Source organism: Olea europaea, chromosome 22 (assembly GCF_002742605.1).
Source record: "Olea europaea var. sylvestris chromosome 22, O_europaea_v1, whole genome shotgun sequence".
In the NCBI taxonomy this organism is placed as follows: Eukaryota; Viridiplantae; Streptophyta; class Magnoliopsida; order Lamiales; family Oleaceae; genus Olea; species Olea europaea.
This window is the reverse complement of record NC_036258.1, coordinates 13,057,490-13,071,004: the sequence shown is the minus strand read 5'-3', so window position 1 is coordinate 13,071,004 and position 13,515 is coordinate 13,057,490. Positions and strand designations below refer to the sequence as shown.

Sequence of the window (13,515 nt, the reverse complement as noted above, 5' to 3'; positions counted from 1 at the left end):
CCCTTTCTTTCCTTTATCAATATTAATTTCCTCCCCACCAACTTCTCGTCGTTCACCTAAAGGTATCTTTAACAAGGCACTGTTTCCCAAACGAGCAAGCAAGCTAAAACCTCCCCCAGCGAACGTTAGATGCCCTTCTCTGACTCCAATCAATGGTTCCTCTCAGTCTCACTTCACCTTCTGCTGCTTCCCTTTCATTAACGCACGCGCCCTCCTTTGTACCCACACTTAAACCCATATACACAAGGTATAACCAACTCAAAAAACTCAACAAGGTATGAACAAATGTATGTAAAGATTTACGTATGTTATATTGTATCATGTAGATCTTAGTTCATAAAGAATCAGAATCTAAATTTCTGGCTTTTTTTTTTGTTTGTTTTTGGTTTGATTAGAGGAGGAGGGCGAGGAATGGAAAGTGTAGGGCGGAGTTATCTGCTGATGCGCCGGTGGCTATTGCTATGGGCGCGTGTATTCTGAGCTCGCTGATTTTGCCAGCCACTCCTTTGCCGGAAGATAGTGAAGGTGACTCGCTGATTGACTCCGCCGACGCGAGGTTTGCTGTCATGGGAATCATCAGTCTTATACCTTATTTCAATTGGATGGTAACATTTTTTTTTGGGGGGCTTTGTTTTTCAGTTTTATTTGCTTATTTATATCCAAATTGCTAATCTCTACTTATTTTTATATAGAGTTGGGTGTTTGCGTGGATGGATACTGGAAAGCGGCGATATGCTGTTTATGCTATTGTATATTTGGCTCCTTACTTGAGGTTTCACCCATTCCATTTTTTCTTTCTTCTGAATAAGTATCCATTTTTTATTGTTCAAAATTTCTGGACCATTTGATTTCTCAAGTTGAAAGTATTGATATTTCAATCAGATGATTATAATCTTAATTTGATATTATATTAGTTTAATGAGTTATCAAAAATGAACCAAAAAAAATCTAATTGACTACTAGTGATTGGTCAACAAGTACCTCAAATGGTAGGCAATAGCAGGTTCTGTAGGCCTTGAAGAAACACCGAACAAGTTATTAATGTTTATCAGTGGTCCTTAATTATTTCAAGGGATTTAAGCTAACATAAATGCAATCATTGTCCAACTTTGATAGTTTGCTTTTCTTGATTTGGGGATGATTGGTTGAGTGTGTTCGTGCAATCATAATTGATTAACTCTCATCCTGATTCTTGATGTGGTTCAATTTCTGGTTTTGAGTTCTTTAATTGTAATGAAAAGTTTGGTTAGTACTTTCCTTTTCATATTGCTATCTTTGCGAATTGGTGGCAACAGTCGGACTTGTATTAAATCATGTTGCATTTTTTTATTGTTTTCATTTCGATGTGTCAATATGGCAAGGAGTTTGTGATGATATTCAGACAAGTTTCTCGTGGTCTAACGTATAAAGATTTTCGTTGTTCTTTTCTAATTAACTATCTTCTGAGGTGTAAAGTATAAATATTTTCGTTGTTCTTTTCTAATTAACTATCTTCTGAGGTGTAAAGTATAAATATTTTCGTTGTTCTTTTCTAATTAACTATCTTCTGAGGTGTAAAGTATAAATATTTTCGTTGTTCTTTTCTAATTAACTATCTTCTGACAAGCTGGCTGTCAGAGCAAAAGAATTCCCGCACAAACTAAGCTCAATCTTGGTATTTGATTTATTTAGTGAAAATACACATCCTAATTGGTTATAACACTTTTTTGCTAATGTTGATTAGAAGCCTTGGTAGAAGATTAAAGCTCTTAGCTGGCTGACATTCTGAATGACTTCCCACAAACTAAGCGCAATCTCAATATCTGATTTATTTACTATTAAGTAAAAGTACATTCTGACACTGTTATAAAGCTTACGAAATGTTTGCTAAATTTGGTTGCAAAAGGTTCGGAGATTTAAGCACATTTCCTGCTTAATAGTGCTTATCATCTAGGTGGTGGTTGAAAAAACACGGAATGAAAGTGGATAGGAAGTTGTGTCTTATATTTGTGAAGAAATGCTAGAAGGATTTATATACTTGTTTAATAGTATTAGATCTTTAGATCATATTGTGCTTATCACTTGGTATAATGAAAAGTTTATTAGTTCTGAGATACTCTTCATTCTCAAAGGTAAACATGAAAATATGAGAATTACTTGGACTATGTTTTAGGAAAATAATCTTTTGATGCATTGCATATATTCAGGCAGTACTTTCTGGTTGGTGAGATGGGCAATTTTACTGCGTTGATGACTAGAATTATTGTGCATGTATGCTGCATTTGGTTTGTAAATATGGTTATTTGAAAAATCTGAAGTGGAACTTTTTTCCCCCCTCTTTAAGGTCAAATTTGTCGCTGTCCCCTGAAGATAGCTGGTTGCCAATTGGTAGCATTCTCCTTTGCATCATTCATATCCAGGTGGAGAATTGTAAAATTCATATTTATGCATCTCATTGTGTAACCAGTAATCTTGAATTCTTCATCCTGAATTTATTTTGTTGGCAGCTAGAAGCTAGTATAAAAAATGGAGATATACAGGGGTTCCAAATATTTAATGAGGCTGTGAAGCATCTTTGGTCCATCAAAGAAAAGAAGAATCGAATAATCTATGAGGAGGTACTTACAATTGTAACCAATGTAACAGAAATATAATGTATCAGTCACTTTGTACTTCTGATATTGCAATTTGTAATATGAAGGGGAAAGCGAGGGACCACCAAAATTTGCCTTCTGCACAAGAACAATCTAGGAATGAGATACAGAACTGGGGATCACGTGCTCAAGATCCCGAACTGCTGAATCAAGATGGAGAAACAGATGGGGAAAGCAAGGAGTAGATTAGTCAATTTGCTGGTTCCAACTCAATGCTATGCAACAGATGAGTACGAATATATTCATTGGATTAGTCCTGGAGTTGCAAACGTAGCCTATGAAAGAGCAGTTCGTCTTGATCTTGATTTTGATGATTATGAGCTCAAAGATCTGTTATAACTGCCATTTATTTATTCAGAAAAGTTATAGACTAAGAACTTTATGATTGTGAAATGTGACACTCTTGTAAGTTGGCCTTTATTTTTATTCTGTTCTTGCTGAAAAACACTATAGGACTATCTATAAAGGTAAGAGGAGCCTTTTATAAGTTAATAAAATGCTATTTTATTGAGCAATTATGCACATGCCTGCAAAGTACAAACTTCTTGACTGTACCATTGAGAGTACGTTTAGTAGAGATTTCTTCAAGGGAAAAATGGTCTTTTATTTTTTTTTTTTTTTTAAAAGACACATGGTTAAACAGTGAGAATTTTATGAGTCTCGTAAAATTGAATAATGCTATTCATAAATGAGTAGTTACAATAATCATTCTACATGTCATCCTATGTGTCGTGATTTTAAAAATTATAAAACAATCAAATGGATTTCAATTATCTTTGCGAATTGGTGGCAACAGTCGGACTTGTATTAAATCATGTTGCATTTTTTTATTGTTTTCATTTCGATGTGTCAATATGGCAAGGAGTTTGTGATGATATTCAAACAAGTTTCTCGTGGTCTAAAGTATAAAGATTTTCGTTGTTCTTTTCTAATTAACTATCTTCTGAGGTGTAAAGTATAAATATTTTCGTTGTTCTTTTCTAATTAACTATCTTCTGACAAGCTGGCTGTCAGAGCAAAAGAATTCCCGCACAAACTAAGCTCAATCTTGGTATTTGATTTATTTAGTGAAAATACACATCCTAATTGGTTATAACACTTTTTTGCTAATGTTGATTAGAAGCCTTGGTAGAAGATTAAAGCTCTTAGCTGGCTGACATTCTGAATGACTTCCCACAAACTAAGCGCAATCTCAATATCTGATTTATTTACTATTAAGTAAAAGTACATTCCGACACTGTTATAAAGCTTACGAAATGTTTGCTAAATTTGGTTGCAAAAGGTTCGGAGATTTAAGCACATTTCCTGCTTGATAGTGCTTATCATCTAGGTGGTGGTTGAAAAAACACGGAATGAAAGTGGATAGGAAGTTGTGTCTTATATTTGTGAAGAAATGCTAGAAGGATTTATATACTTGTTTAATAGTATTAGATCTTTAGATCATATTGTGCTTATCACTTGGTATAATGAAAAGTTTATTAGTTCTGAGATACTCTTCATTCTCAAAGGTAAACATGAAAATATGAGAATTACTTGGACTATGTTTTAGGAAAATAATCTTTTGATGCATTGCATATATTCAGGCAGTACTTTCTGGTTGGTGAGATGGGCAATTTTACTGCGTTGATGACTAGAATTATTGTGCATGTATGCTGCATTTGGTTTGTAAATATTGTTATTTGAAAAATCTGAAGTGGAATTTTTTCCCCCCTCTTTAAGATCAAATTTGTCGCTGTCCCCTGAAGATAGCTGGTTGCCAATTGGTAGCATTCTCCTTTGCATCATTCATATCCAGGTGGAGAATTGTAAAATTCATATTTATGCATCTCATTGTGTAACCAGTAATCTTGAATTCTTCATCCTGAATTTATTTTGTTGGCAGCTAGAAGCTAGTATAAAAAATGGAGATATACAGGGGTTCCAAATATTTAATGAGGCTGTGAAGCATCTTTGGTCCATCAAAGAAAAGAAGAATCGAATAATCTATGAGGAGGTACTTACAATTGTAACCAATGTAACAGAAATATAATGTATCAGTCACTTTGTACTTCTGATATTGCAATTTGTAATATGAAGGGGAAAGCGAGGGACCACCAAAATTTGCCTTCTGCACAAGAACAATCTAGGAATGAGATACAGAACTGGGGATCACGTGCTCAAGATCCCGAACTGCTGAATCAAGATGGAGAAACAGATGGGGAAAGCAAGGAGTAGATTAGTCAATTTGCTGGTTCCAACTCAATGCTATGCAACAGATGAGTACGAATATATTCATTGGATTAGTCCTGGAGTTGCAAACGTTATTCAGGCAAAATGCGACTCTTCCCCCAAATAATTTCAAAATACTTTTAGGGATTTATATGAACTCAAAATGAAAATAGTATTCGATGGAGAATGAGGGTGGTGAAGCCGGTTGATCCGTGGCTGCTAAAGTCTGGGGAAGAAGAAATGCGCAAAATTTGGGAGGAATTATTTGGGGGAGGAGACGTTTTGTGCCTGAATATGGAAACTCATTTGATTGTTTTTTCTTATATTTTTTAATTATTGAAGTTATGCCAAGTAGGATGTTACGTATGACAATTAGTGTAGTTGCTGATTACGAATAGTATTATTCTTGGTAGAAAAAGAATATAATATTACTGATCTATTACAACAAACTCTATGGACAAAATTACAAATATGAGTATTACACTGATATATATCAAGGTTTTCAACTAGATGAGACTAGACTTTTGCACCCATTCGAATCATCACAGAGACTCCAAACCAAGACCCAACAACCCTTACAAATCCCCAACTTTAAAGTTGCTTCAATGGACCAAGAATTGACACAACAACAAACTAATGACTCAACTCACAAAGAGAAGACGCCATGATTTGATTCTCACATAGAGGATACCTATTGACTCACACAAAGAAGACGAAATGAAGAGGACAGAAAACCGTTGAAGATTCTAGACAGCTAGACATAAGAAGATGAAACATGGATAGACTTTTACAGTTAAAACACTCTATTTATACTAAAAAATCATCAACCGTTAATCTGAAGTTAATCCAACGGTCCAGAGCAACAAACATAGTGGGTTGAATATTGGGCTTGGGTAGTGGGCCGTCTCAATGATATTATTGGGCAAGATTTGTTTTCAATTGGGCCGAAGGCCATATTTCATCATTGCTTAAATATTTGGATTGCATCTGATATCACACCCCAACATTATCGATTAAAATTCAATTTAGTTGATAAGTAAAATGGGATAACCTTTATTTATTTATTTATTTATTTTTATTATTATTATTTTTTCCTTTGGTATTTCTCTGCAAAAACGAATAACAAATTAATATTTAAAACAGGGAGGGAGAGGAAAAAATAGTATAAAATCGGGTATAGCGTGAAATAGCCCAAAGGCATGTTGACAATATTTTCAAGAACTTTACTTGGCAACCAGCGGCTCTTCAACTTTAACTTCAAACCCCAGAGGCCGGTCTACCTCACTTTATCAATCATGGCCGCCACCTCAACCGCCGCCGCCTCTTCGCCTACCAATGTCGCCGTTAAGCGAGTGGGAACTCATAATGGCAGCTTCCACTGCGACGAAGCCCTTGGGTGCTTCATGATTCGCCTTACTAATAAATTCTCTAATGCCCAGATCGTCCGTAGCCGTGACCCACAGGTTACTTCATGTTTCCTTTTCATATTCTTTATGCAATTTAATTGTCATACGGATTTGTGTTTTGTGGTTGGAGATATTTATATATGTAGGTGATATGTTTGATGAAATGATTGAGTGAAGGTGTTGGAAGAGCTTGATGCAGTACTTGATGTAGGAGGGGTTTATGATCCGACGCAAGACCGTTACGATCATCACCAAAAGGGTTTTGAGGAAGTTTTTGGACATGGTTTCAATACTAAGCTCAGCAGTGCTGGTCTTGTTTACAAGGTGATTTGTAGTGTGAAGTATTGACCAAAACATGGTTACTTTTGTAACAATTTTTTTCATATTGAATTGTGGCATTATTTTTTTCTTTTCTCATTTATTTTTGTTTCAGTTATGACCGTGTAGTGAGTTAGGCTTGGTTTAGTCTAAATTTGATAGAGGAGTTAGCTTCTCTGACTCTCTGATTTGTTTTCTCTGGTTATGTTTCCTACGTTTTTGTTATGTTAGCATTTTGGAAAGGAGATAATTGCCAAAGAACTTCAAGTTGACCAAGAACACCCAGATGTGCATCGACTGTTTCTATCAGTTTACAAGAGCTTCATGGAGGTAATTTTTGATTTATATTTTTTGAGTTCGTTTGAAAATTGGGTACCTGAACCAAACAAATCTTCATGTTACACTTCCTACTTGCCACATGTACACTCGTTATTGATAAAAATACTCCTTTTTATTGAGCAACAACTGTATATTCTCCTGCTGCAGGAATTCTGAACATAAGACATGGGCTTTATGCAACCTTAAGGGTCTTCCTACTTTATTCTTCATTGCTAGTAATCCTTAGTAAATGATAGACAATTGTAGTTTGCAATACAGGGCCTTTTCTTTCAAGGATAATCCTATGATAAAATATATGTTGCACCAGGGGCGGATCCAGCACCTGGCGAGCCCCAGCGGCCGCCCATGCTGGATCCGCAGGAAGCTCTTTTTTTTTTTTTTGATGATAGGTGAAAGATTTATATTATATATCTAATAATTCACCTTCTTCCCAAAATCTCTTATAGTGTTGCTGGTTGAGGCTTTCACTATCAAATATGAGGTCCTGAGTTCGATTTTTCTTCAAAGCATTTTATAGTGCTATTTTTTTGATTCAACAATTTTTTCCTAAAACTAATGCAAGAGAAGGGATTCGAACCCTTAACCCCACTTTAAGATGGTTGAGGCCTTGACCATCATTGCACTCATTGACACAAAATGTAACAAAATTATATATGTTCAAGTTTAGACTTTAGAGGTTTAGATGCAATTAAAAGGATTCGAACCTTAGACCCTCATTTGAATTATACAACTCTTGGCCAATATGTCACTTATTGGGTTGAAACCATAATTGTCACAGAAATAATATATAGTCATTTTTAGCACAAATAATTGTTATATTAAATTTGAAATATTTTATTGTGAACAACGATAACCGGCTGCCCGCCCGTGCTCACTCCAAGTCTTAGATTACCCTGTGCTGCACAGATTATACTTCCTTTTGATTTTTTTCTTTTATATTTTTTTTTTGTGAATTTTTTTTTTTAACTATAATTTATTACTTACAGAAGATGTATATTTTTTGTGAGGTTTGCTCATGTCTATGGTGTCTAACTGTCAATGACTACATGCTGCTTCAAATCATGCTTAGTTAGATCATTACTCTTAACATTTTTCTTCATCTATGCCAGGCAATTGATGCAATTGACAATGGAATCAATCAGTATGACACAGACCAGCCACCAAGATATGTAAATAATACACACCTGTCGTCAAGAGTTGGGAAATTTAACTTGGATTGGGTAGATCCTGATCAGTCAGCTGAGAAGGAGAATGCAGCATTTGAACGTGCAATGGCTCTAGCTGGCAGTGAGTTTTTAGATGTAAGTTTCCTCGAGTAGATGGCAATAAATCTTCTCATTCTGTATATGCATAACTGCAAAAACATATCATTTTTCTCCTCAAAAAAATAAAAATAAAATAGGCAAATAGTGTGGTTTGGGGGTCTTTCATCTTACAGACTTGATATTGGAAAAGGTATTTGAAGCTTGAGCTTTATATTCTGTTGAAAATGTTAAATGATCTAAACAGTTGAAAAATCTTTCTATCTCAGAATGTACGGTTTCATGCACGGTCATGGTTACCAGCAAGGTCGATTGTCATGGATTGTCTTGCTGCAAGGGGTGATGTTGATCCTAGTGGAGAAATAATGGTTTTGGATAGATTTTGCCCTGTAAGTGTTTTCTCATCATTCTGCTATATAAATTTTTCTTCTATTTTCCTATAAATATCAAATGATGTTGCCATATCACAATCTAAATTGGATGTTGGGCTTGAGAAAGTACTTTTTGTTGTTTGTGTATCAAGAGATATATCCTGTTGGAGTTTATTACATGCTGCAACATTTCCAAATTTTTCTTACATAATCCATTTGTTCTTTGGGAAAGTTCTCCAAACTTCATTGAATCTATCATCAGAAATCTATGTACAATTTTTAGTTTGTAAATAAATCCTTATGTGCCAATGAGTTGACAATTAACAGTTAAATCAATGTACGTATAGTTATCTTCGGTCACGACTTTTGAGAGCGAGGGAAGCTCTTAAAATTTTTTGCAGTTTTTTATAGCCTGAGAAACTTTAGTATTCTAAAAGTTCTACATTCTTCCACAAATATTACTCTCAAGTTATTTTGAAGAAAGTTGAACAAGTGTTTCATTTTAGTGTAACTATCTCCTCATTTATTATTATTATTATTATTTTTTAATTTAATAAATGAACCTTTATTGAAATCATTAGAATGTTATCTTAGAAAACAACTTGTTATGGTAATTAATGTTGTACGGATTTCACACTCAGATATTTTCATTCGGTTTTATGTTGACAGTGGAAACTTCACTTGTTTGAGCTTGAGGAGGAAAATAAGATTGATCCATCCATCAAATATGTACTTTATGAGGTAGGCAGTTATGCGTATCCTTTTTTTCGTCTTGGTGTTACATTTATCTGCGTGCCTGCATATCCCCATGTGAATGAAATATGTACCAGAATGATATAATTCCCCTCCTCGTTTAGGATTATCATAATATGAGCATAGAGGAAGATTAGATTTTCAACTTGTAATTTGTGCTTTAAGTTAGATTGTTCTTTATAGTTTACGTGATTATATAATGTTTTAGGACGGCCGAAACAAAACTTGGCGAGTCCAAGCAGTGGCAACAGTGCCCGATGGATTTGAGAGCCGGAGGCCACTACCTGCTCAGTGGCGAGGTTTGAGAGATGATGAACTATCGCAGGCATCCGGTATTCCTGGTGGCATTTTTGTCCATATGAGTGGGTTTATTGGTGGAAATAAAACCTTTGAGGGAGCATTGGCAATGGCAAAAGCAGCATTGAAGCTATGATTCAGATTATAGGAAGTAGACACTTATTTGAGATAATTATCATCCCTATTTTGCACTGATTTATACTCTTTCTCCCAAGATTTAAAGTTAATTGAATTAATTGTCTGAAATTTATTTGCATGGAAATTATTAATTAAATATGTTTGATTGATTTAATTTTTAAAATAAAAAATGTTATACTTGTTCATCTTTTATTAGTTGATAGATGAGAGAGAGTGAAACCAATTTTTGAAAAATATTTTTCATGGAAAAAATGTCGGTCAAACATTCTAAAAGTAGAAACTTGAATGAAAAAATGATAGTTTTCATGAAAAATAAAGTCAATTGCACACTCATATCAGTGTCTTTGGGCTTAAGGCATGTTTGGCTAAGCTTAGAAAAGTTAATTAAGTACTATTTTTTTTTTCCTCAAAAAAGAAAGTAAATTTGCTTTTGTTTTTACTTTCGCTTTCATTGTCATCGTAGAAACAAGGGAAAGTACTCACGTGCCTTAAATCACGATTCCATCCCCCAAATACACACTCCTTCTCCATTGCATTTTGCAGTCTCACTGTCTCAGTAATGGCCTCTATATCATTCGCCTTGTCTCCTTCTTCATTGTCCCCTTTCAGAAAATTCATTTATGTCAATAATCTTCCAAAAACCCCATCATCGCATAACGTTTCCATTCCTCTTTCTAAATCTAAAACCCTAATCAAGGCTGTAGACCCATTTGATAAGTCCCTAAATCACAGACCTCCCCGTTCCGCCACCAGCGCCGCAGCCTTCGTTGTTTCCTCCGACCAACCGCAAACACTGAAAGCCCGCCTCAAGAATGGGGAGACCCTATACGGGATCTTCCTCCTCAGCTTCTCCCCGACTCTAGCCGAGATTGCTGGCCTTGCAGGCTATGATTTTGCTGTGGTTGATATGGAACATGGCCACGGAGGGATCTCTGATGCCCTTCCTTGCCTCCATGCCCTCGCCGCTACCAATACAGCTGCCATTCTCCGCCTGCCTGAGTCCTCCGCCACCTGGGCGAAGAAAGCCCTGGATCTGGGCCCGCAAGGAATTATGTTCCCCATGATTGACAGCCCGAAATCAGCCCGAAAGGCTGTTTCCTACTGCCGCTTCCCGCCCAGTGGCGTTCGAGGCTCAGCCCACACCGTAGTTCGAGCGTCAGATTACGGCATCAACGAAGGATATCTAAGCAATTACGAAGAAGCCCTGCTAATCATGTGCCAGGTAGAATCCGAAGAGGGCGTGAAGAAAATCGAAGAAATCTCAGCCATCGATGGAGTTGACTGCATTCAGATGGGCCCATTAGATTTGAGCGCGAGCATGGGATACTTGTGGGATCCAGGGAACAAGAAGGTAAAGGAAGTGATGCGATCAGCTGAGAGAGCAGTGCTGGGATCCAAAGGTGGAGCCTATTTGGCTGGTTTCGCAATGCCGCACGATAGCCCGGAGGACATGAGGCTGAGAGGATATCACATGGTGTCGGGCACCGTGGATGTAGGATTGTTTAGGAATGCTGCGGTCGAGAATGTGAACAAGTTTAAAATGAGTTTGGTTGAAGGGTCTAGTGAGGAGAGGGAAGAGAGTAAAGATGCTGAGGAGGAGAAATACTGGAGTGAATGATCAATTCGCAGGTTTAGTTTTCGGGGAATGAGTTTTTTCCTTTGATTTGGACAAGTTTGTGCATCGAGTTCTTGATGAAAAGTACTTCTCAAGTGAATTGAAAATTTCGAACGTTTTAGTAGTATGCGTTTTACTAATGGAGAATGCCCTGATACACGACGTCATTCTTACCTGTCTTCGACTTATCACTTTAGTTTGTTCAAAATTTCAAACTCAACGATGACAAAATACAAGGAGTGTCGTTGCGGGACTAACTCAATACCTTGTAACACAATTTGTGTCTGCTATACCCCTTTACAAAACTTGAAAATTTGGTGTGGAAGTGGAAATGCACTTCAATCTTGTGAAATCGGCCTCAATTTAAACCAACAATAATCACCAATCATATGGGGCTCGAAAACCCGAAACACAACTTCCACTTTGGTTGCCTCTGTCTAACCCACTCAGGATCCAATAATGGCGATTGATTTGTACCCACAAAAGAGGAGGAGGAGGAGGAGGAGGAGGAAGTAATCCGAGACTCGAGAACCAAAGACGGCTTTATCTCACGTTCTCTCTAGGCAAAACCAACACACTTACTCATGGTTTCCGATTAGGATGGAGTAGCAATATCAGAAGGTAAAGAGGACTAAACCCACAAAGGATTAGGATGGATGGTTGTAACGACATCAAAAAGTAAAGAGGAAGAAGCAGCAAGCAATGGTTGAACTCCAAAATCCCCCCAAGAACGGCTGCCTTTCTTCACTCTATTGCTCACTCATTCACGCGAAACGGCTACAGTCAATGGCAATGGATATATAGTGAAGAAAGGTAAGAATGATGTCGTGTATCATGCCAAATGGGTCATCCTCAAATGAATTGGGTCATGAGCAACATTACTTAAGGGAAAATTTTATAAGTAAGAGATTAATTATGGCATATTTCAAAAACAAGAAAATAAGTTTCAAATTTCAAAAATCAGATTTTATTATAAATTATTTATAATTTAATTAATTAATTTAGTAATTAAATATATTTAAGAGAAGAAGAAGCAAGCAATGGTTGAACTCCAAAATTAACGGCTGCCCTTCTTCACTCTATTGCTCACTCATTCATGCGCAACGGCTACAGGCAATGGCAATAGATAAGATAGTGCGTTGAAATTAACTGGGGCCAACAGTTAAAACCAAGTCAACAAACCAAATGGGTCATCGAATTGGGCCATGAGCAACATTACTTAATTAAATTGCTTCCAATAGTTCAAGTTGTTTTCGTGTTGAGCCAATCGTCAATATAATTATTCCAACAACGTTTTAACATCATTATCCAAATTTATTTGATATTAAAATCCAACATGGTAAATAATTCAGTTTTAATTAAAGCATTTTTGGAAATAAATGAATAGTATATGTAGGTTTCTATGATTGATTGAATAAAAAGTATTCCTTGCATCCCATTTATATATACTTACTTTCCTTATTTTCTTGTCTCAATGATATAGTAAATTTTTTTTATTGAGCTTGTTTTGTTTTGTTTGCTTACTAATACACCCTTATTTAATTTGTATAGTTATAACAAATATTTTTAATTAATCTTGAAATTTTACAAATATAACTCGCGATTAATCCCCCACATGGGGGATCTGTCCAACTTGAGTGAGCCTTTCAAGTTCCACAACTGAAGGGACAGACCTTCCTTTGAAGTCCATTAAACTCTCTGCTACTGTGATAGTTGAAGCGAGGTTTCCCACTTTCAAAATATGCGCTTTGCCTTGAGGCACTAGAGGTAAACTAAAAAAGTTAATGACAAAAATTGTTTTTTCAATAACATTAAATATGATTTCTTAATTCATATGAATAACAAAACAAGCATATATAAATGGGACGGAGGGAATATGAATATTTAGAAGCATGAACCAAATATAGGTTAAGTTTGGATCCCACAAATTGGGTGTGGATTAAAATGCACAAAATTATGAAGCTCACCTACAAGAACTAAAGACAGTGCTCTTTATTTTAAGGAGTGTGTTTGATGTACAGCAGGTTTCTGTGTGCTTCTTCACAAAAGATTGCCAGAACACACACATGGGGGCAGGTGGGGTATTCTTTGGCATTTTTTTTCACGGTGGGCTTCATATTGTGTGAGTATTCTGACAATCTTCTGTGAAACCTTTTTTTTTTTTTTTTTGTATAA

At 36.0% G+C, this 13,515-nt stretch overlaps 3 protein-coding genes across 4 annotated transcripts; all 3 read left to right on the top strand.

Moving 5' to 3' along the window:
- Nucleotides 1–23: 23 nt before the first annotated feature.
- LOC111371750 lies at nt 24–4,928 on the top strand. 2 transcript variants are annotated; one of them, XM_022993890.1, is made up of 6 exons: nt 24–275; nt 396–605; nt 693–772; nt 4,353–4,428; nt 4,516–4,626; nt 4,710–4,928. In XM_022993890.1, the coding sequence occupies exons 1-6, from the start codon at nt 153–155 to the stop codon at nt 4,845–4,847; spliced, it is 738 nt and encodes a 245-aa protein (XP_022849658.1). In that variant the 5' UTR covers nt 24–152; the 3' UTR covers nt 4,848–4,928. The 2 variants fall into 2 exon arrangements, with proteins under 2 accessions (XP_022849658.1, XP_022849657.1); XM_022993889.1 differs by lacking the exons at nt 4,353–4,428; nt 4,516–4,626; nt 4,710–4,928 and adding exons at nt 2,324–2,399; nt 2,487–2,597; nt 2,681–3,148.
- A 1,090-nt stretch (nt 4,929–6,018) lies between these two features.
- Nucleotides 6,019–9,837, top strand: LOC111371749 (UPF0160 protein-like). Its single transcript, XM_022993888.1, has 7 exons — nt 6,019–6,304; nt 6,425–6,571; nt 6,797–6,895; nt 8,014–8,205; nt 8,436–8,555; nt 9,207–9,278; nt 9,499–9,837. The coding sequence occupies exons 1-7, from the start codon at nt 6,041–6,043 to the stop codon at nt 9,721–9,723; spliced, it is 1,119 nt and encodes a 372-aa protein (XP_022849656.1). The 5' UTR covers nt 6,019–6,040; the 3' UTR covers nt 9,724–9,837.
- Nucleotides 9,838–10,172: 335 nt separating this feature from the next.
- On the top strand, nt 10,173–11,507 carry LOC111371747 (2-keto-3-deoxy-L-rhamnonate aldolase-like). Its single transcript, XM_022993887.1, has one exon. It carries the CDS (start codon nt 10,285–10,287, stop codon nt 11,341–11,343), a length of 1,059 nt encoding a protein of 352 aa, XP_022849655.1. The 5' UTR covers nt 10,173–10,284; the 3' UTR covers nt 11,344–11,507.
- The last annotated feature ends 2,008 nt before the right edge of the window (nt 11,508–13,515 follow it).